This window comes from Haemorhous mexicanus, chromosome 5 (genome assembly GCF_027477595.1).
Source record: "Haemorhous mexicanus isolate bHaeMex1 chromosome 5, bHaeMex1.pri, whole genome shotgun sequence".
In the NCBI taxonomy this organism is placed as follows: Eukaryota; Metazoa; Chordata; class Aves; order Passeriformes; family Fringillidae; genus Haemorhous; species Haemorhous mexicanus.
In genome coordinates, this window is record NC_082345.1 from 5,750,651 (window position 1) to 5,774,753 (window position 24,103).

The following is a 24,103-nucleotide window of genomic DNA, read 5'->3' on the forward strand; positions in this document are numbered from 1 at the left end:
GCAAAAGGCCACCCTGCTACACGAGCTCTGAGCAGGCACAGACTTTTTGGGGAGAAAGAATGGAAGCCTTCAAATGATTCAAGTGGCCTGAAGTTCAGCAGTGTTAAAAGGTTCATTTGAATTTTCTCACAAACCTCTCAGAACCTTCTTTGTAGCATGATTAATATCAACTGAAAGTTTCTGTTCTGGGATCAGCTATTGCTCAGCTTACCTTGCAGCAGAGCACACTGAGGCCTCATTCATTCCCACCATAACTTAGGCAGTAGTTGCCAGCTGGAAAATGATGACAGATTTGCATCCTGTTCTGCTCTGTTTAGGAGCCCATGTTCACTGCCTTGCTGTAACACTATATTTGCACAGTGCCTTTAAGCCCAAAATATTGTAGTTTTACATGACTTAAGGGTGGCCATTTCTATCAGCCTTGAAGTGCAGCAACTTCAGGGCTGGAATGTGGCAGCCAGTTACCTGACCACAGTATATAAGTGTACTGTGTGAGTGTCTTATCCACATGAAACTGCAAACAGAACTTGAGCAGGCAGAGACCAGGCTGACCTCCCTAAGCCTTACTTTAGCTACAAGATCTTCAATACCCATAAATAAACAAGCCCTAACTTGACCTCTCTTTTGTAGCACAGCCCTGCCTCCAACATTGTGCCAGAGCAATGCTTTGCTGCTACAGACCCTCTGAGGCTCCTGCTGAGCCCCCCAGCAACCCCCTCTGACCCTGCAAGGTGCTGCTGAGGCTCTCTGTGCCAAATTGAGTGTCCCCACACAATGAGGATACAGCTGCTTGCCTGCCAGAGTTAATGAGCAGAGAACCTCAGCCTCCAATTAAACTTTTTTTCAGCCACGTTTCTCAAAGATCTTTACAGAAAAAGGAGATATTCTGCTCTTTATTTTATACAGAAGGAGGCTGGAAGCTAAAATGCAAAGAAATTAAGTAACTATGTGAAAATTACAATGCAGATTATCAGCAGAGCTCAGAATTAAACTCAGCTCCCAGCCCCACCACACCCCTTTCTATCACTTTGTGCATCAAACAAGGCACAACTTAAAATCCTCCACTTTTTAACTACCATGGGAAAGAAGCAGTTCTGCTGCAGCTTTCTGTTTGACTTCCTTTGGATTTGCATCAAGCCAGTCTGGCTGTGCTTTTATTTCATCCTTACTACCACCCCATGGAGGTTCTTTTATGTGTGAGTGCCATTGAAATTAAGTTTGAAGCTAGAGTTTGGTGGGATCAAATTTTTGGATACAAAATTCCCAGAAAATCTAAAATACTGAAACCTGAAAAAAAAGAGGGAGGCAAGAAATCGAATGGTCACTTCTCTCCTATCACTATATGGTCCCAGTCCAACAGGAATTGCTGGCTCCAGCCAGCCTGCCAGAGGTCTGGAATGCTGGGACAAAAGGCCAAAAACCATATTTTTTTCCATCCAGACAACATTTTAGGTGGAAAAAGAAGGACATATCCAGGGACACCCAGCCCTAACAATGCCAAATTTTCCGCTCCCAGAGTTGTTTACACCCACAAAATTAATTGTGGTGCCAAACCACAAGGAGAGTTGTGACTCCCTAAAACGTGTGGTCTTTATCAGAAAGGCCAGATGAAGTAATTTTGAACTATTAGACACATGAAAAATGCCTGAGGGTGTCATATACAAAGAGCTGACACCTTCAAGCACTGATGCAAGAAGGATGGACAAGAACATGAGGTGAGGGCGGTGGGAGGAAAGGTCTTTTTCAGATGTATCCAAGGTAGAGCAAGTTTTATTACTGGGGTAGAAACAGAGTATCCCAGGAGTGAATAGCTCACACATTTGATCCCATCTTGGGCTCAGTCCAGCTCCCACTGAAGTTTAATGGAAGTTGGATCAGGCCACTGCACTCACATTTTTTCCATGCATGGAAAACTATTTCCGTTACTTTGAATTACAATACCACTGGCTTTGGATTTTATGTAATAAAGTAAATCTAGACCACTGTTTATACTCCAAAAAACTGCATTCTGGGATGCCAGCAAATATATTGCCTGTTGGATTAAAAAAAAATAAAAAAAAAAAAAACTGGACACATTGGTTTAAAAAAACAACAGCTCCTAATTATTAAGCATAATTTCTCTTCCTTGTGCTTTTCTGGAGTCCTCAAGTATTTGAAATATGAAAGGTACATATAAATTGTTCTCTGGTGGTTGAAATGGCGGAATCTGTAAAACTGCAATGTTTTATAAGAAACAGAGGTTTAATATAAAAATAATAATCTTCATGACTGGCTCATTGCTTATTGGCATATTTTAAGCATTTTAAAATTTACAGGGAAAAAAAACCAACACCCTTGCAGTGTCAGTAACAAAGCGGATGTATATTAGCAAACCCTCATATTTTGGGAATTGGCTTCTCTTGATTGTTCTGACTGCAAATGAACTCTGCAGATGCTGAGAGGTACAGGAAATGTCTGGTACTAGAAACAGCATTTGCTCCCTGCTTTATGAATTGGATTGTACTTAAATCCCAATGTGGTAAGACTGATTAGCAGACTTTGGTAATGCCTTCTGCCCTGGTACAGTTTTATTATCAAGAAAAAACACAGAGAAGACTTCCACAGTGAACACACACCCACACCCTGGGAGCCAACATTCCTGTAGTTAGCTTATGCCAGGGAAGAGCACAGACCCTGCCCTCTTAAACACAGAGCAGCAAAATAAAAAACCTCACCAAAAGAATAAAAAAACCCAGACATACACACAAGTACCAGAGGGAAAGAAATGTCATTGAGGGGCATTTAATGTTAGAGAAACTGTACAACTGGGCTGGCAGTGAGGAGGATTTAAGAGAGCTGAACAAGGTGACCACCTGCAGCCACTTCAGAGAGAACTGGCAGGAGGATGAGGAGTGCAGCTATGAGCATGTGTGTGTGTGCAGCACTTCTTTCCACTGACAAATATACTCTGCAAACATCCCTGGCACCAGCAGCTTTTCCTCTCTATTGAAAAAATAAGTTTCAGCATAGGATTTAAAGGGAAAGAAAAAAAAAATCCCTCACACACACAGCCACGTGGCTTGAGCTGGGCAGACTGCCCTTGGCCCAGGTGGTACAGAAGAGCAAGGTGCTGGCTTCATGGGCACTCCCAGGCTGTGCACTGGTCAGCCACTGGTTGAACCTTCCTTCTTCATAACAGCAGACTGTGAACTTTCCTCTACCCCACTGTGGTCTGGGGAGCATCCAGGAATGGTTTACAAGACTGGGGATTTTAAGCCATACTCACGTAGCCTTAGCTAACCTTTCCTCTAATGTGACAAAGCCCTTTAGAGGGACCAACAATCAGTTCCAAATTTCCCAGTGCAGGATTTGAAAACTGAATAACTAAGACTCACCATTGACTGGCTGTAATTTCCAATGTGCAGTAACTGTTCCAAAATGCTGAGATTTACTGATCACAGAGAAGAAAGAACCCACTCTTCTTCTCACTGGCTTTCTTTCTATAATGAAAGAGCACATGCTGGTGTGCTTTGCCAGCACCTCCTCAGCTTCTTCACCCTGACTGAAGCATCCGAGGGGAGATGCACCCAAAGACAGATTCCCCAGCAGAACTGAAGGAATGTCAAATTAGTTGGCCTCATATGTGTGTGTGGGGGGGGAGATTTCAAAACCAAAATGTCTCTTAAATAAGCTTCTTTAATTATTATAATCTGTTTATTTATACAAATATAAAATATATTTATATAGATTTATATAATATAGATTTGTTGCTTTGGCAGCTCCTTTCATTTACAGACGTACTGGTCAACGATCTCTGTGCACTTTTTACACTTGACATAACAGCACCAGTGGAACTTGCAGTGGCAGCGCTCCACCTGCACGCTCTTGAACTGGTCGTAGCCCCGGCCGCAGCACATCAGCTCGCAGCCATCCATGCCCTCCGAGGTCTTGTTGCACAGCCTGCCCTGGGTGCCCAGCGAGCCCGTGGTCTCGTTGCGGAGGCAATAGTCCGGGCTGGGGTCCACGTAGACCAGGTCCTCCTGGGTGGGCATGTTGAAGCGGTTGTTGACCAGCTCCAGCTTGCCCTTGCGGCTGATCCTCATGGCGGCGGCGCTGTCGTACTTCTCCTTCAGCAGGTCGCCCACCTTGCGGAAGTCGGCCAGCTGCAGCCAGCAGGTCTTGAGGCTGCACGAGCCCGACACGCCGTGGCACTTGCAGGCCACGTCTGCCAGCTTGTACACGGCCTGTGGGGAGAGAAAGGCAATCAGGCAGGGCTGTGTTTATTCCTGCTGCACTGGCAGCTGCTTAATTACAACGAATTCATCGCGCTCTCAGAACTGCTTTGATTATCCCGCAATTTCTGTTGTTTCGCCCTTCAGAGGAGACAAAGGTCTTCTCCTCCCCCTGTTGCGACTGCTGCGTTCCTGTTCCCTAAGAATTTCTATTTCTGGTCACACTGCCTGCACACACGACTTCCTCACCCCACCTTCTTTCCCTCTGGCAGATTTCTGGCTTGACAGCAGGGTCAAGAGCAAGAGAAAAAGAGAAGGAGCCCTCTTTGCGTGGACTCTGGAAGCTCCCCACCTCACAGACTGTGGGAATCCATAAAGTCAGAATGTTTTGGGAAAGCTGCAAAAAGCAGGCCTCAGAGACAGCAGAACTGTGATGAGAGCTAAGCAGTAGCCATGAGATAGGTCAGCAGAAAAATTATGTAAAAAGTAGAAAAATAAAGACAAATAGAGCAATGGTCTGTGTATTAACGCTTTGTCTAGAATAACTCCCTAAGCTGCAGAAAAGTATATCAAGTGAGATATTAAGAAGTTCTAAGCTTGACCTCCACAGTGTGGCATGTTTTTACCATTCAGTGCTGCAGAGGGAACACCTGGGAACCAGCCCATTTCCTACTGCCCGCACCAGGAACCAACACTATCATTACAGGGATACATCTGCATCCTTTGGAAACAAATCCATGGGCCCACACCCTTTCCCATCATCTGCCCAGAAAGGAGCTCATCCAGGGACAGTGCCCAGAGAGAGGCAGGCAGGGCTGGTGGTGCACAGAGGGACCCATCTCCCTGGAAGGCAGCTCGAGGTGTTAGCATTCAGGAACACATAATGATTATATGCAGGTGCTTTCATTGAAGAGCTCTGGGTGTCAGGGGTACAGACCCAAATCTGACTCTGACATGGGTTGAGGATGAACATGTTTTTATACTTTAAACATTACATAACTACATTTTAATGGTTAAACTTATATTGTGATTTCATCTAAGCATGTATTTTTGTAATTTCTATCAAACCCCCTAACATCATTTCTCACGATTCTTGTTACGATTAAACAATAATTATACCCAATTACCAAACAATCATCACATCTAACAATCATATCATTTATCATAGTCATTAAATGATTATACAGGTGCAGCCTAACATTTTCTCAGGGCTCACCCGGCCTATCTTTCCTAACTTCCCTGAACATTTTATGATTTTAGAAACATTTTATCCCTACACTCTGAGAGGCGCTCCCCAGGTGTCCCTGGCAGTGCAGGAGCCCTCCCCCTCGCTGCGTTCCTGCGCCATCTCGTGCCCGGCTCCCTCCACTAGCACGGCTGTCGCCAGGCAGAACTGCCAGGATTTCAACAGCACACGCAAGCTACCCGTGCTGTCTTTTCCCAGACACTTCCAGCTACATTTTCAGGGGCCTGCGGGGGCTGCAGATGCATCACACCCCTGGAAATTCAGCATCAAAGTTAGCAAAGAGTCTTGAAAATTCAGAGTGTAAAACCCTCATCAGGGCAAGCTCAGGAAGTGAAGGGAAACTCTCCTGTTTACAATCCTCCTCTCCATGCTAGCTGGGAGGTGAGAGAAATACTGAGAAATAAAAGACCAAGGAAAGTAAACTGAAATGCAGGTTGGCTTTGCTCTTCCCATTCATTTCAGAGACAGGTACCAAAGTGCAATGCCACGTGAGCTCCTGTCAGCTCTCAGGCACTGACAGAGAGAGCTGGGCATTCCCTCACTGTCAGAGCTGCTCTGTGTTACAGCAGCTTAACCCCCAGCCCTTGGCTCATCATCCTCTCACCATCAGGCTCACATCTGCTCTCCCAAAACCATCCTGCATCCTGCAGTGCTTTTGCCAGATCCTGCATGCCAAGAAGAGACGTTTGGCATCAGCTGCAAAATTACCACCAGCTGTATCTGGTGGGGGAAGAGCAAGGAACATGAGAACAAAACAGGGTGCTCTGAAAGAGATGGTGATGTGTCTTCCAGCCAGGTTTTCTGCTGAAAAAAAAAGCAGCCAAACCCAGAGGTTTCTTTTTTGCCTCACTCACTGACACAGAAGAAAGCTTCCTAGCTCTCTGCTTTCATGTGCCAAGATGATTAAGGCAATTGAGCATACTGCAAGCAAAACCTTCTGCCTACAAAAACGTTCTGGACCAGCAGGGAGAGGTCAGAGTTCTCCTACAACAACTGGTTGCTCCTTGCCTAGCTAATGTCTAGTGCTTTTGACAGCTAGTGAAGATTCAATTTGGCTTAATGGCTAAATCACATGGAGGCCAATCCAGCTCCTGAGAAAGTCAATGGAGTGAGCCCTTAAAACAGAAAAGCTTTAGTTCTGCTCCTCAGAGCTCAATTTACCAAGGCAATCCCTCACGGTGCAATGCAACAGCTACAAGCTGGGAGTTAAGCACTTGTCTTGGATCAAACTACAACTGCAGAGGACCAACCACACTCTTACTTAAGGATTTCTGCTGCACTATGACCAGACAGGCTACAGCTAAATTTCCTGAGCACCAGACACTTACTATATCCTCACTACACTGCCAGCCTGCTTGTTATAAGCCTGTGTTAGCACTTTTTGGTTATGGTTCTGTCAAATCCCAGGCCACTCATGCCTCCCTTGCCCTTGCATGTGTTTTTATAAAGTATTATGATTCTTCCTAATCCTGGGCTTTGTTCCTTTAGAAAAACACTGTAACTCAATCCCCTTCAGTTAATGTCATGGGAATGAGTTCACTCTGACTTGGCTTTAGGCAACTGATGCTCAAAACATCTGGCCCATGTGGGCAGGAGCTGTACTGGGGAAGGCGAGTGCCACCAGTGATCACAGGTGAGCATGGTGCCACTCAGCCCCCCACTGCTCCCACCACCCAGGTGCTGTGGAGCCAGCCATGGCTTCAGCTGCTGAATGACTCTCCCCCTGTCCCCCTTCACTGCCCAGATGAGGAGAAGCAGAGGAAATTGGAGAATTCCTCTCTGACAGAGCTCAGGTCAAGGTAGAGAATAACAGACCCCACATGCAGTTCTGAGGGCAGGACCTGACCCATGGCCATGCCACTTAAACAGGCTGAAAATGCCTCTAATGGAAGGGCTTAAAGCCCCTTCCCATAAGCCCAAGTTCTCTTCCAATTCTTTTTGTGCAGGAATGGGAGCAGGAGGAGAATTAATGGGTAATTCCTCTGTGGTCAATTAACCAGACCCCCTTGCAGGCTCTTCAGGCAGTGGCTGGAGTGACTGATGACTGAGGGCTGCCATATGCTGACTGGGTAAACACAGTGGGAGGACTGACTGCCACAGCCTGCCAGACAGAGCCACAGATAAGGAAGGGGGGCAATAAGAGAGGGTAATGGAGACCAGTTGGAAGAAAAGACAGATGGAAGGAAAGGACATATTGAGATAACAGCCAAAGACAAACAAACAGGAGCAATAAAGCCAGAAGCCACCACCACAAGGACTACGACGTGGAGTGAAGGGGTGATGGGGTCAGGACTGCCTGAAAGATAAAAGACATCTGATTCCCTCCTGTCCCCCCCCCAGCTCCTTCTAAGAGCCACAGAGAGAAGGGACAATCCTCTCCCCTGCCACCAGAGCTCCTCAGGATTCAAGGAGAACTTTTTCATTCATAGGAAACTGAGTGAAGGGACATGCCAAAAATCTGCCTATAAATCAGAAGGTATCAGCTGAAACCCTGGCTGTGAGAGCAGGGCAAGGCTGCAGTGGGATGGCAGCTGGTGGTCACTCTGCAGTGCTCACTGCTGGGTCTCCAGCAGTCCTTTTCTTACAGCATAAACTTCTGGGAATGAGGAGTTACTTATGCACCTTCCTACTTACAGAACCAGTATCTCAGAAATTTAGGAATGCAGGACTAGACAGGACCTCCTGGGTTATAAAGTGTGAGGTCTTGCTACTATAGGCACTGCTTCAAGTAATATTTTCCCTAAATGCATAGGATGCCCTTTTAAAAGCAATTAGTTTTTCACCCACCATTATTCTGATTGCCATTCCAACAATAAAATATCTTTTTTTATTTCCAGCCTATATGTATTTACTTTATGCCCATTTGCTATGGTGCCAAATTGGCCTTTTGCTTAAAAAGTACTTTTCCTTCCCTATTATTTCTCCTACGAACACAGACATCAGTCATATCCTCTCTCCACTTCCCCTTTACTAGGCTAAATATGGCAAGCTGCTCTAGCACACTTTCTTAAGAAAGGATTCCTATCCCGTGGGTCAGCCCTAACAAGCCTTTTCTAGTCTGAGGTCATTTTACTTGGGAATATGAGAACACACAATACTTTGGGGCCTCACGAGAGCTTAATACATGGCATTAGTATTCCCCCATGTTGTATAAAAAGACTTATGTCTAGTGTGTTACAGGATATTTACCACCTTCCAAGCCATATTACATCTGCAGCCAGGTGCAGCCAACTGCTGAGACCAATTCTTTCCTACTCTTTTCCTAATGACTAAAGATGTATTTCATGCAAGGCCTCAAATGATGGTCTTAATGTTGTTTTACTGAGTGTCATTAGCAGCTGTACAAAATTCAGATTCTCCTCTGTGGTCATAATACCTGCCACCTTTGCATCAACAGCAAAGTTCATCAGCCCATTCCTAGCACTTGTGTTGAGGCTCAGAAACAAAAATCCTAAGGGCAAGTCCTTGATGAGCTCTGCTAATTAAGCTCCACTAAAATCAAGCTACATTCTTTCACACAACTTACTGACATCTTTCCTTGAACCAGTTTTTTCCCCATCTCACAGCTACTGCAAATTTCCTTACATTTTCCAGTTTAACCAAGAACTTCCCATGGGGGAAATACCTCAAATGTTTCAAAGAAGTTCACATAAATGCAACCTATCAGATCTAGTCTGCTTTTAGAAAATCAGTAATGTTCTAAATGATTGTGTGACCAAGCTTTGAAAAAGTCTTCTCAAATTATTTAATATTTTCCTCTGAGATATCCAGTGTTCCCCACCCCAACTCGAAGCCCCAGGCAAAGCACTCACTCTGGGTACCAAAATTTCTCTGCCTTTAGACTCAGCCCCATTCTCACTGGCTGTCTCCTTTCTTCCAATCTCCTCCAGTGTGCAAAGTTTAGAAAACTTTTGCTGTTTATTTTATTAGCCATTTCAAGGTCTGACTCAGCATGAGTTTTACTGTTCTCACCTCCTCTTTACACTTCTTGACCTCTAAGAGCTTTTCATTATTTACTTGCTATCTTTTTTTTTTCCCCTCCACTGTTAGTAGGCTCTTGATCTATTCCTAACAGCTTCTCTGTGGCAGTTATTCATTCAGTGAGGTCTGGATATTGTTCCTACAACCTTTTTTCTCTTGTTGGCATGCAAACTTGTAATGGCTTTAGCATCTTGGACTTGAAAAAGTTCCAGACCTCCTCCACATCCAGTTCCTCAGCTGAACTTATTAACCAGCTCCCTTAGTTTATCAGAGGGGTTTTTTTGGGGGTTTGGTTGGTTGGTTTTTTAAAATCTATGAGCTTAATTACACACTGGTTTATACTTCCCTTTAATTTAATCTAATCTAAAATGACTTCTGTTCCCTTAATCTATGTTACTGCAGTTCACCTGGCACCTCAGCCTAGGGGCCATACTCTGTCTCTGGACCCCTCAAGGCTCTTGGAGTCTCATGTTCTCTCCTTGCTTTAGGCAGGGTATTTATCCACACTACAAGTTCATGCTCCAGACATGTAGGATGTCTAAAGCAAGTAATTCAGAAAAGAATGTCACATTCAGGCTACTATCCCACCACGCACAGCCCCCATTTCCTAAGCAAATGCAAAGCTTCTGCCCATCCAAGCCAAAAAAATCAATCCCAAACCAAAACTCAGTGAATTATACAGCTTTCAAGCCCAGTTTTTCACCTACTGCAAATTTACCCCAATTTGATTTTGCAAAATAACCATGAAGTACTTGCAATGCTTCAACCTGACGCACCAATTTCACTACCAAAAAAATGGAACAAATCATCTTTGGTGTCAAAATGAAGCTGAAATTACATGCAGAAAAGACAGACATCCAAGGGAAAGGGAAAGATAATTCAGTAACAATTAGAAGGAAGAAAGGGCAGAAAATTGATAAGGAAACTAAGGATATTAGTTAGAAATGTGCAGAAGAGCAAGACTAAGTATACTTAATGGGATTTTTTAACATGAATTAGAAATAAAATTAACCTTTGAAAAGCTTACTTCTAGGGAAGAATGACAAAAATTTAAAACACCCTGGGGAAAATGCACAAATGTTCAAGTTAGTATTCCTGTTCTACTTTTGGAAAGAGGCAGGATTACACAGCTGCACTGCATATGAATGATGCTACACCTTCCAGGCTATTAATCACAGACAGAGGAATTGTGTGAAAAGCAAAAGTGCATACACTGAATGCATGCAAAAGGGGTATGGGAAAATTGGAAAGGGTACACTAAAGTGACAGGAAAGTGATTTGATGGCTGATGAGAACCTCTGAAAGTGAGAGAGTCTTCAATCTAGTTTGTCAAGAAAGAATGGTGAATAAATTACAGTAGATAAATACTTGTATGCCAGGGAAATTCTGATTACTAAGAGGGTTTTGGATTTAGCTGTAAAAGTCAGAAAAAGAACAGACTGGAAGCCGGTGTCAGATAAATTCAAATGATAATTAGGTTCAGAGTTGAAACAGTCATTAATGATGGCTATCACACTCCAAAGAGAAGTGATGGATTCTCCATCCCTAGGGGTCCTCAGATCACAAGTGTGAATCTTCTCAGAAAATGTTTGCCACCTAAATGCAAACTATTTACTGTGCCCAGTGCCAAGGTAACTGAACAAGGCCTGAGTTTCAGAGATGGCCAGGCTCCTGGCATTATAGTCCCAAAAATCTAAATGATAGTAGTAGAAAATAACTAGGGCATAGGTTGGACTCGATGATCTTAGAGGTCTCTTCCAACCTCATTATTCCTGTGATTCTGTAACACTATGTGCTTAAAGGTTCTTCTTTTCACCACCAGCCTGTTACTTTCAGAGCTAATTTCTTAGACATAAACCTTAAAAAAAGGCCATAACAGCACCTAGTTTATTTAGAAAGGGCTTAAATGCCTACATATGTGTGCCATACAGTATCTCAACAGACCCCAAAATTCACTGGCAACGGAAACCTGACATTAAAACCGGAATACTGTCAACACTGTCTGTAATATTCACAAAAATGCAGAAAACTGACTGTATGCTTTTATTGGGGCACCACTGGAATATCCCCCATCAAACCCCCAAGGAATTTGCTATCCAGCCACCCACACCCTTCTGAGTCTCCCTCTGAGACAAAGGAAAGATCCAGAACCGCTCTCACCCTGCGGCCAGCCTCGTTGTTCTGCAGGTTCATCAGCATGCGAGCCTGCTCCTCGGAGCCTCGCACGTAGTTCTTCTCCCTCTCCTTGGCATCCACGAACTCCTTGGCGAAGCGGTAGCCGTACTCCACGTTGTCCCCGCAGCCGCCCCACAGCCAGTCCCGGGGCAGGTCCTTGGGCCGGGCGGTGCGGCTGCAGCCGCAGCTGGACAGTTCTCCCTCGCGGCACGCGCGGCTGATGGCGTTCACCACGCCGGCCGCGCTCACCGCGTAGGTGAAAGCGGTCTCTCGGCTACCTGGGAGAGAAGGGAGAGCAAATTAACCCCGCACAGGTCTCATTTTGTGTGCTGCACACAGCCAGGAGCACGCAAACGGGCTCCACGGTGAGCTCTGAGAAAGTGAAGGTGCACAGAATTTACTGGAACTAAAGGATGTGATGGTCAAGTGCAAGGGATCCATCCTGCTCTGGACAGCAACTCCAGAAGCAGGGACTGCTCATCCTCTTTGCCCTTCACTTATCCTTTCATTCTAACATGGAGAAAACTCTCAACCAGCAGGAGGGTTACTCACTTGCTGAAAATACAGCTGCTGACTTAGCCACTGCGTTTGCCAATAATCATTAAGAACAAGTAACGAGGTTGGGTCTGTGCAAAAGGAGTACTCTGCTTAAGCCAGTTACTCTCTGGAATGGTTTTCATTTAATTGGGACATGCAGTCTTTGTGGGCTCCTCTTCACTGGACTTATTTTAGTTTACATAAGGTCAGCTGAAAATTATTTGTAGACAAAGTGAAGGAAACTCATTTTTACACTGCAACATCAAGGCAGGGGCTCTTTCACTGCCTGCAGAACCACAGTGCTGGAAGAAGTAAAACTCCCATGTAGTCCACAATAAATGAAAAGACTTTTCCATTAGCAGACTTACTAGGGACTGCCCTGCTTGGCGTGCATGCCCTACACAGCTGGATCAGGTCTCCAGCTCGGTATTCCTGGCAGGGATTCAGCCCCAGTGTGACCGGGGCACCAGCACAGCCAGAGCACTGCATGAGACCAAGCACCAGGAGTGCTGAGTGTCTGCAGAGAGGGAGAGGGACAGGGAGGCAATCCACACCTACACTCTCACCACATGTCTAATAAATAGCTGAACCAACACCTTCAGAGCCATTGTGCCCATCACCAAACTTGCAGGTGATAAAGAGAACAACCACCAAAGCTTCATTAGAATAAGCAATCTAATTGTGAAGGGCTGCTTACACCAAAACCCAGAAAGATGCTCTCCAGCAAATTTTGATGACTTCAAAGGGCAGATCCTCAAAGCATAGTTTATCACCAGCTCAGGAGGCTCTCAGTGCCAGCTCCCTCAGCAGGACTGAGCTGACACATTTGGTCTGTTCTTGTTCCAATTTGCACGTGCTGACAATCCCTAATTAATAGCAGCTTATCACCAGCTTAGTGGTAATGACCCAAGACAAAGGCAAGGCTGTAAATGGCATCCACCTGGCAGAAAAACTTTGGATTTTTTACCCCACCTAAATGAGAGATGAACACCAAGGGTTTCTGCTCTGGAACACAGCTGATAAAATGCTACAGGACACATAACACAGAAGGGAGGTCTTTACTCACAGGTCATTAGAAGAGGACTATGGTCACCAAACCTCCCTGGTCCAAGGGATACAGAGGAGTGATTCCTAGTTAAGGCAACTCAGATGAGACTGGCCTGTAAGGGAGTCAGGTTAACTCTTCAGTAACCAAAATCAAGCTTTTACTCATCTAGTTTGTTTTCCATGTTATGGGTCTTTTAAGGTGACAGTCCAATGTGCAGTTTTGCCCCTACCGGTACGGAGAAAGCCCTGAGGACACACCAACCATCCTTTTCAAGGAGAGCACTTCCCTGTCTAAAGAGATTAAAATAAATGTACAGGAAAAGACCTCACACTGTGACAGCTCTGCAACAGAGACTGCATGACTCCAGGTGCTTAGCATCCTTACAGCCTGACTGAGACCCCTGAAAAGACACTGGGATTTACACTTTTACTCTCTGTACTTTAATAATCTCCACCTGTCAGGTGTAGCAGCACAACTCAGTGTACAGCCCCTGCGTCTGCACGAGTCGTTCAGGCTGCTGAGGATGGTGGTGGCACAAGAGGCTGGAACAAGTCACAGCAAGGTGGGGTTCTCCCCTCCACCTTGCTGCCCACAAAGCAAATACTCGGAAAAGTATTTGAGTTTTCGCTCATTCTCTCAAAGTCCAGCCCAGTCCCGCACCTCTGTGCTGCCGTCTCCAAGGACTGGGCTGTTATTCCCGAATATAATCCACACGGCTGCGGGTCCCAGGAGCGGTGCCCGGCGGCGGGGAGCTCGGCGGAGCTCTGCTGCCCTCCTGTGCCCGCCCGCCGGGAGCCGGGGCTGCGGCCGCTCCCGGGGCACCGCGGCTCGGGCAGCACCCAGGTAGGGCTGGGCTGCCAGGGCTCGCCTCTCTGGAGCTGCTCGAGAAGGAAATGGGAGAAGAACGCAATCCCCCCTCCCGTCGGGGACACAAAAGTGTGTCGCTTGAACTTTTTTAATGAAAAAGTTTTCGTTTCAGCTCATTGTTTTTAAAAGCATTACCCCAAAGTTTGTAGATCTCGAAGAAAAACAAGGAAAAAAAAAAATCTCTTTGTTCTCTGTTTTATGACTGTCTTCTTTTTTTTTTCCTCTTTTAGCATTTGAAAGGGCAGAAGAGATAAGATCTTTGGCTCCAGAAATGATTGGACTAACCTGGAAACCCCAGCCTTGCATTTAGGATTCCTCTGAAGGAGATATGTTCTCTCCTCCCCTGAGGAAATTCTAACATGACCTTTTGGGGTGCTCTGTCCTCTTCCCCCTCATAAATGCAGCAGTAAGGAATGTGTCTGTATGCAATGTATAGAGCTATACATACACACACGTGCAGTCTAAAATCTGTATTGACATAACAGGAAGCAACTTCAGAAAGACATTTTTTTACATCATTATATATTGTTACTGAATAAACCACATTTAAAAGCTAAGAGCAAGTCTCACAACAACACAAACACTAGGAGAAAACAATGCTCCAAAGCAGCCTACTTCAGTGCTATGGGTGCCCCTCCAAAAGCTTTGTATCACTGGACTGCCTCACTCCCATGAAAAGCACAAAATGAAGGTGTAATGATTAAACACAGACCAACCAGCTCTCCTGTTCCTGAACAGAGTCAAGTTCTGTGAAGGGGAAAGGAAACTGATCTTCCAGGTTTCTAAGTGCTCTCACACGGATCTTCCAGGCTTTGGCCAAGTCAGGTTCTCCTCCCCTCTCACAATCCAGCGCAGCTCCAGAAATCACATAACATATGCCATGCTCACATTGGTGGGTGGGCAGCAAGGGTTGTTGGCACACTATGCACCTTCTGGGTCCTTCTTATCTCCCTTCCTCTCCCTCTCCACAACAATCTGGCACGTCTGTGCACTCTTGCAGATATTCTGGTCTCCAGACCTTTCTCGTGCCATTGGCACAGAGTACAGAAAAAGGGCTGTGCTCCAGATTTGGGGCTCAGAGGCTGAAAACAGGAGACAGACACACAGTATGAACCTAGGGAAGAATGACTTTATATCTGGCATAACCTAAGAGATTGATAGGCTTTGTCTTCTTCCCCAGTGTGGAAAATCTATTTGCTGCAATGATAAGCAATGACTCATTACAGTGCAGGAAAATGTAAAATGGAAGGTGAAGCTATAAAAAAGAGGAGAGACAGCATCTCCCTAAACAGCAGCTTATCACTGACACAGATAACAGCCTGAATCACCAAAGATCCTGGAATACCCCAGGACACCTTTAGTGACATTTTTCTTTTGCGCAGTCTGGTGCTGGAGCATAAACCTCTGAATGTGCTCTAACTGACCAGAGAATGGTTCCAAAACTCTGTTGGGATAGGTTTGCAAAGAGTGGGCAACTGCAGGCAGCCACCTCAGACACTGCCATCAGCAGATTCCTACCACAGATACGACAGCACTCAAAAAATGCATGCACACACAAACCAAATGGCAGGAGCAGGACTAGTGGCCATACCCATCACACACCTACAACAACTCCACCAAAACACAAAAAATCTACTCCCAGTCTTAACTCATAGGATCAAATTCATTTTATTGAGGAGAAATCCTCCCACTTCCACTATCCACTCTAGTTCCTTCTTCCTCTACACAATCTGATTCTTCCAGAGCTTTTCATCCTTCAGCTCTGATCTTTGCTCTCTCCTACTTCACCCTTCTCCTCACATGGACCCTCTCACTGCACTAACCCAGAGTTGCAGGAAGCTACTGGAGAATGAGGATTGCTCCAAAAGGGAAGATTCCTACTTTATTGCATCCTTGTGGAGTCACAAGTATTTCTTTGGGGATTTGAAATTTACAGCATTCTTTAGGAGAAGTTATACATGAGGGAGTGACATCAGAAAGGAGAGATTGAGGTATATTTTCTGTCCTTTGGTGGATGAAATTTCAGTTTTCATCCTCCAAAGCACAAGTTTTAACAATCTGGGATTGCATGCAGCCCCATCTGGCCACCACCCTTGCTATCAGAAAGTGAGAGATCAAGGATGCACAGATGCCTTGGATGTGTGTCAGGAACTGGAAGTATTTCCAGGAAAAGCCATTTCCCAGGGGAGCACCCCAGAGAAAAACTGTTGGGCTATGAGCTGCGCATAAAGGGAGGAATTAGAACAGGTCTGGTGTGCTGAATTAGGAATTCTGCAAGATTGAGTAACACGTGCAGAAATGTTCCTAGAATTCTCTAGGGTGACACATGAATTTCAGGATCAAACAGAAGAGATCACAGGACTTTGTGCCCTATCTCCTTAACACCCCAGAGGTATTAAAGATGCATTGTCTCTCAGTGTCCTGCTGCTTATGCAGTTCTTTTGAGAGTGAAGCCAAAACCAGTGTGAGCAATACTTGGGGTACAGGAGCTGAAGGTCTTTTTCCATCCCTCGAGTTCACAACCGAGAAATAGTTCTGATTCTTCTGTGTAAATGATTGGCTTTGTGGGTGGGAAACAAAACCTTCAGACAGGGGTTGTGGAGAGTGAGGGAGTGTGTGTGTGTGTGTGTGGCTGTTTTAACACCTTTTCTTTATTGGCCTGGCTGTCGGACATATCAAACTGAGCCCGGATTTCTCAGTTTCTTGCCATCAGATGACTGCATTTCAAAAGGAGCTGGGACAATGTAGCTAGGTCACACCTCAATTCAAGTGCAGCAATGGCCTGTCAATGTGCCTTTTACGGCCAGCAGGGCAGGAATTATAAAAATCTCTAAGGTTTACATAGAAAGTGGCACTACGGTGAAGTGGGGGAATTTCCATGCCCGGAGAGTCCATATTTCCCACATCTCAGGGCTGCATTCCCTGTTCGAGATGTTGGGAACGATAACACGGGGCCATTGCTCCTGCCTCCAGCTTCTTCCCTCATTACCTTTAAAGAAGCCCACCAAACAGAGGCAGCCCCCCTCTTCCTGACCTTCCTGTGCTCCCCCCAAAAGAAACTGTGTCCCCCTGGCCCCCCGCTGCCCCAGCTGGCTCCTGCTGTGGCCGAGGTGCATCGGTGCCACCAGCCAGGCACAGGCAGCTCGCAGGCAGCACTGGGGCAGCGCCTGCACACCAGGGAATGGGAAAGCTCGTTAAAGGCAGCTTTAGGAGCCGCGCTAATGGGGCTCATCACTCCTGCGTGTGCATTTCAAGGACGGGATAGAGGGACAGAGTGGCTTGCGCCCAGCACGGCCCTGTACTGCTGGGTGTACTTCTGTACTTCCAGGTGTTCCTACCTATTTTCATGACCCTTCCAAAGACGGAAGTGTTATCCACCGTGCTGCAGTTCCACCGCCGCTGCCGAAACTGGTACTGGCACTCCTTGATGGCGCTGCGGGCCCCTTCCCCGATGAACACCATGTGCTCCTGGTAGAGCTGGCAGAGCTTGCGCTGCCCGGGGGACAGCCCCGGCAGCTGGCTGCACACCGGCTGGGCGCCGATGATGTACATCTCAGGCCTCTGGATGGGGTTCATGGCCAAAGACCTACGATGAGAAAAACATCCCAGGGAGTCTAGAGGGAGAGGCCCCCTCCGCGAAGCGCCCGACACCTCTCCCCACCAGCCCAGCCCAGCCCAGCCCCGGGAGCCCGGGCGCATTTCTCATGTCAGCTGCCTCCCTCAGCAGCTCTGCCAGATGCGAGGCTTTTCCAGGGCTCTAGCGGGAGTAACACTGTTCGTTTGTAACCCGAGTTTAAACACAGAGGACACCCGGGATGGGGAGGGGGCAGAGAGAAAGCTCAGCACTTTCCCTGCAGAAGAAAGCCAGCAGCTATTTTACACAGCGCCAGCGAGCGATGCCTGCCTTGGAGCCAGGCTATTTTCCGCTCTTCGGGGGAAGGGGCTCCACGGCTGCTCCCAGGGCTTTTGGCAGCGGGTAGGAAACCTTACCCATCCACTCCCTACGCATTCCCTACATCCTAAAGCCCGGACGGCATTTCAGCGAGCCCGTACAAAAGGAGCCCAGAAATGCCTGGAAGAGAGGGGCTGCGTCCCACCACTCCCGAAACTGGGCAGAGACAGCGGGAGGGGGGAAACCCGGAGAGAAGCGAGTCGCTGCGAAAGAAGCCCGAGAGGCAGGGAAGTTCCCGCGGAGGGCGCAGGGCAGGAGCAGCCGCACGGCTCGGACGGTCCCGGTCCCCGGCCCGCGGCGGACAAAGGCGCCGCCGGCTCCCCTCACTTACCACCAGGAGTTGGCGTCGGCCACTGGCGAGGTGCAGCTGCAGAGGAGCGCGGCGGCGAGGGCCAGCCTCGGCCCGGTCATGGTGGGCTGCGGGGGCAGCCCCCGCGGAGCCGGCCGCCGGGACGGGGCGCCCTGTGGAGAAGTGCCGAGGAGAAGCCCTGGAGCGGGGCCTGCGTGCGGCGGGGGCGCGGCGAGCTCAGCCCGGCTGCCGCCCCCTCCCACCCCGCAGGACCCTCCCCCGGCCGCCGCCTCCCGGGGGCTCCGGCGGCGGCCCTGCCTCCCGCCCGCCCCCGGCCCCGGGGCAGGGGCCGCGCTGCCGGGGCTCCGCCGCCGGAGCCTCCCCGTTCGGCCCGGGGGGAACGCACAGACAGCAGGGCTGTTCTCGCCCTTGCGGGCGTCGGGAGGGTCTCCCGGAGCCTCCGGGCGGCCCCCGGCTCGGCCGCCTTTGAAGCGCGCCCCGGTCCGGCGGTGCCGGGAGCCCCGCGGCCGCAGGTGTGCGGGGAGCCGGCGGGGCACATCAAAGCACCACGCTGGCCCCGCTGCCTTTGTAATGCACAGGCGGCTCGGAAATGAGCGGCCCCCTCCCCAAAACGGCCTCCCGAAGGGCCCCACGCCACGGCCCCAGCCCCGTGCCCCGGGCGGGGGGTCTGCGAGGCTCGGCCGGGCCGCCAGCGACGAGTGCAGATAGGGCTGGCATCGGAGCCTGTTGGCTTTATGGACAGGGGAGGTTGGCAGGAGAAAAGCTTCAAAGGCTCCTCTTGTCCAAACACCCTCTCCTTTCCCCACTGGAATCACCGCGAACCTGAAAGGCAGGGCAGTCCGGCAGCTCCTCAGCCCTGTCTCTCCCGGACACCGGCAGAAAGCAAATGCAGGCGTCCTGCACCGTGCAGGTTCTTCTAACGTGCTCCACACACCCTGCCTCCTTCATGTCGTAGGGAAACAGCCTTATCAAACCATCGACGCTGCCGCTGCTGCCTCCATTTCTACAAGGCTTCCCACTATCCTGTTTTACCTTGCACCACACGCTTCCCACCTCTCTTCCCCGGAAAAATCCCGCTTCTGCCCCAGCCTCCTCACCAGGCCTGCTGTTCCCCCAGCCCTGCCCCGGCAGCAGCGGGTCCCCAAAGGCAGGCGGGACGTGCGAGTCCCCCCAGGCTGCGGGGCACACGAGTACCCAGCCTTGCCGTCTGCCTCCCGAGCAGCACCCGAGACATGAATCACCAGCCTCGGCAGCTCAGACTGCTGAAGTATATTTTTTATCGAATTCCTTGCACCCGCCACGGTGGACTTGCTGTGTTTGTTTGCAGCACGCTTCGCTTCCTCCCCCATCCAGATGTGCTGTACCTGCAGCTGGTGGCCCATCTCACCTGGCAGGCAGATGTGGGGCTGCAAGTGCCAGAATTAGCCTCAGGACAAAAAAGCCTTGTGTGACCCAGCACCTCAGTGGGAGGGGAGTTTTACTGCTTGGGCACAGCGGGATCCATGTCTGAAGAAAACAGGGTGACTTTATTCACATCTTCTATATCCTCCCTTTTCCTCCTCCCACAGCCACGAGCGTGACGGAGGGATGGCGAGGTCTATGTGTGTATAGCCACGCATACATGTTTTGGGTCTGTTTCTATAGGGAATAGACAGAATGGAAAGTTTATCTCCCTGAGTCTGGGGAGGAAGGAAGTTATGTATGGATGAATGGCTTTTCCATGACAAACAATGAGTCTGCACAGACATGGTGTGATGTCACCTAAAGAATTTCCAAGCCAGCCGCAGATACAGAAAACCTTTTCGCTGGCAGAGATGAGAGCGTCCCACCTTTCCATCTCACCACGGCCAGAAAGAAGAACTAGGGCAGGGGGAAAAAAATAAAAGCCCTCACTGTCTCACACACACACAAGGCATGTGCCATGTAAATAGATGACATGATGGGAGAATCCAAGCTTTGCCCTCACCCTGCGGGTTCTGAGAAAGGAGTAAACCATGGCGAGCCGCCCGGGTGCCTCTCCCAGCCAGGAATGTGAGACGGCAGCAGCTGATGAGGCAGTTCCACAAATACAGGTGATGTCAATGTCCATGTGAGTTTCTCTGAGCACATGTGCACAGTCACAGCACAGCCAGGACACAGCAGCAGGCAGCCCTGCACTGGTGGCCCACTGACAGCACCATGGTGTGGTAGAAACTAAAACCTTTCCAGCTGGGAAAGCCTGGGAGATTGCTCATGTGAAACTTGGTCCAGCAACATAGGGCATTAATGGCATATCTCATTTTAAGTATTAATATGCACAGGGAGACGATGATTAACAACAGTAAAGTGTTATGAATACTGCTGGTAGCAACCTGACTACCAATGAGCACAAGCAAGTGCTTGTCATCTTATTTTGAAACACAAGACATAAGTATTGCTGTATGGGATAAGATGGCTTATGCAGCCAGCCTAATATCCTGTCAAAGGTAGCAACTAATGGAGTTCCTTCAGCAGGAGAGGTCTCAAACTCTGATTCTACCTAAAATCTGCTGCTGGTGAAAGCAACTGCCATTGAGCTAATATGTGAATTATGGAAGTGAGTAATTTTTAAGGTGCTGGGAAAAATTTCTTCACTGGCTGTGTTTATGACTTCAGATAAAGTGATAATAGCAGGTGAGGCATTGCTGCAGGGATTTAGACTCAGCCAGCAACTTCCACACCAAAAGCTGAAAAGCACTTGCCTGGTGGCCTGAAGAATATGGTCTTCACCTCTTGCATCTGTTTCCACTTGCCACCAAAATCCTGAATGCGAGGTTTTGATTTTGTAAATAAAAAGCTTAGGTTATTTTTTAATCCCAACTGCAGGACTGCTTCAAACAATTTTGAGAAGTTGTTTGCTCAAACAGGGGTGGGTAGGAGACATCAGTGAAATTTTGTGAGGATGAGAGGTGGGGTGAAGCAGGGCTGCTGGTGGGCTGGGATGAACAGAATCAGCAAAGTGTTAGGTAGGACAGCCCAACCTCACTGCAGGCACACCACCCCTCCTGGCCATCATCCCTGTCCATCCTTCCTCATCCAAGTGACTCCCACTTTCACCCCAAACCATCCTTCCCCTGCAGCAGCCCACTCACACCAACTCAGACCACTGCTGCTACGCTAGGGGATGAAACAGCAGGAGGAAGAACTCCAAAACCACAGGTTTCTCTTACTTCTATGGCAAAAGGCCCCATCTCACCCCCTCCAGTGGGCATGGATCACTCAAACAGCAGAAATGAACCTGCTTGAGCACTGCAGGTCTGATGCTTGCACTCAGAGTGCTAAGGATCACCTGGGCCAAGTAAGGAGCTGTTGCCTGAAAACAGGACATGAATCTCAACCCTTAGATTAAAGGTCTAATGCTTCTAAGAGGGCAGAGCAGTGGCAGCAAGCCTTCATCTTTGTAAGCCTAGGCATTCTGCTGCATTCAACAGTCTGCTGCCCTAGGCAACTGTCTCCTGTGTTGGCTGGCTGCCTGAAATTTGTACCTGTGTTTGCCTTTGTTCACTTTTCAGAGGTGACAACTGTGCATGAAGCATAAATTTACACATCCAGTTTCCAAAGTCACAGTGAAGCAATTGGAGAGCTATCACTGCTTTCTGAACACTGTCCCTGCCATGTTTGCTGGAGGGAAGCTGCAAGACTCCAAGAAAGGGAGGTCACGTCCATGAGATCATTTGCAAAGATTTGGCAGACCGTGAAAAAAGTTGAACCCTTGCTGGAAGACAGCCCTGATAAATGAGAAGGGAGGGTTACTCATGCAAATTCCTTGTCCTACCCTTATTGTTTCTTAAAAATTCAGGATGTCCCCAAATGTGACACAGATCTTTATTAAGAACTATAAGGAGTGTTGAAAGAAATCATCACTTCCACATAACTCCAGCGTTCCTCCTTTCTGCAACTTGTCTGATTTCTTCTGGTCTGGGAGAACTGGACATACATTCTTGCTGTAATGATCAAGTGCTTGAGTTCCTGTTTATTTTTGCAGCTTGACTAGAGTTCAATGCTTGCTTTTAAGGCCTCACAATGTCCAGTGCATCCAGAAACACTTACTGCTTTCTCTGACACAAGACACTTACTCAAGATGTGAAGGATATTCACTGAAGTAGAGTCTCCTCTGCTTAAGGAGCCAGTAGAGATGCACTGCTCAGTGTCATGGTTTAATCCCTCTTCCTCCTCCTCCTCACCCCAGCTTGTATTGCTGAGCACAACTTCATATGGGGTATTCCTTTGGCCAGTTGGGATCAGCTGTCCCAGCTGGGTTCATTCCCAACTCCTTGTGCACCCCCACCCCACTCAGTGACAGGGTGGGGTGAGAGGCAGGAAAGGCCTTGACTCTGTGCAAGCACTGCTCTGCAATAACCAAAATATCCTGGAGTTATCAACACTGTTTTCAGCACAAATCCAAAACACAGCCCCATACCAGCTACTATGACGAAAATTAACTTTACTCCAGCCAAAACCAGCACACCCAGGAAGGAGGCTTTCCATGTGCTGCTCCAAGGGGAATCCCTGCCCTCTGGTTCTGTGCCATGGACCTGCTGCTGACAGCATCAAGAGATGTATCATAACGTCCTGCTATCCATCTGCTTCTGGCAGACAGGCCTTAACCACAGCTCTTACTAAGACTTCAGGAATCTCATTAAAGTCACATACTTGCCCATTCAGCTGAACCAGTTTCAGAGGGAGTGTAGATTAAAAAAAAAAAAAAAAAAAAAAAGAAGAAAAAAAAAGCCAAAATCACTTGAAGGTAAATTGCAGTCTTCACACAGAAACCTAAATCATCTTTTATCTCACCACACCCTGACTAGTCTCGTTCTGTGCTGCTCCTCTGATGCCAGCCTGTCCCCTCTCAGCACTGTACCACCACATTGCTGTGCTGGTGTCAACCTTCCCAGATCTAAATGCATTCATTTAGTTGTATTGCTATTATTACTTAAACAGCAACTGGAGCCACCTCCATAGGTCCAGACACAGCTGGGGTGTTACAGAAGGTGTAATAAAACCCTCTTAAAGTATCCCAGTGTATCATGTCTGCCCTTTTGTCTTGACATTGCCTCGCTTCACTGAATTGTTACGCACTGTCTGTCTCTGCTGGAAAGGCAGATTATTCCTGCTTATATCCTGCTTGTTTCTTTTGGTACTTACAGGCTCGGTTTTATCTCCTGATGTGCTCATGCAGTACCTTTTTCTGCATCTCATCACCTGTCACCCCAGCTGACAGATCCAGATTTCCTTTCACCACTACCTTGCCCTTTCATTTTTCCATGACTCCTCGGCCAATGACATCCAGCCTCACTGTCACCAGGGCATGTAGTGCAGCAAATGCCAAGATATACCTGCCAGTCTCAGCAGACTCAGTGACAGCTGTCCCTGAAGTGCCTCACAAGGGAGAGCAAGAATGGAGGAAGCTTGCAAATAAAGCAGAAGTACTAGACAACAAAAGCAGCCAGATACTAAACATTTTTGCCTTTTAAAACCAGAATATGTACAAAGGATAATGATTCTATGAATAAAACAATTTCTCATTTGTGAAAAATACAAAATATATGTATAGCCTAATGAACATTGTCATTTTCAACACAGTATTTCATGACAGGCAATGAGCTCACTTGGAGCAAGACCATCTCACCCTCTACAAGAAAAGAATCAAACTCCAAAGATTATTCAGGACATGATCCTTCTTCCTCTCAAGGGGATTCAGTGGTACTCATACTCACTCTTACAGCAGATTAAATCCTAGTGTTGAGCCAACCTGGTC

At 47.8% G+C, this 24,103-nt stretch overlaps 1 protein-coding gene across 1 annotated transcript in view; it reads right to left on the reverse strand.

The window, feature by feature from the left end:
• Positions 1 to 2,545: 2,545 nt before the first annotated feature.
• Positions 2,546 to 24,103, reverse strand: part of WNT5B (Wnt family member 5B) — a 70,556-nt gene continuing 48,998 nt past the window's right edge. Inside the window, exons 2-5 of the mRNA XM_059848116.1 lie at positions 18,349 to 18,479; positions 17,404 to 17,651; positions 11,599 to 11,891; positions 2,546 to 4,223 (exon numbers count right to left, since the gene is read on the reverse strand). Of these exons, the coding sequence (XP_059704099.1) occupies positions 3,765 to 4,223; positions 11,599 to 11,891; positions 17,404 to 17,651; positions 18,349 to 18,479 (1,131 nt within the window). The 3' untranslated portion in view covers positions 2,546 to 3,764. The remainder of the gene's footprint in view (positions 4,224 to 11,598; positions 11,892 to 17,403; positions 17,652 to 18,348; positions 18,480 to 24,103) is intronic.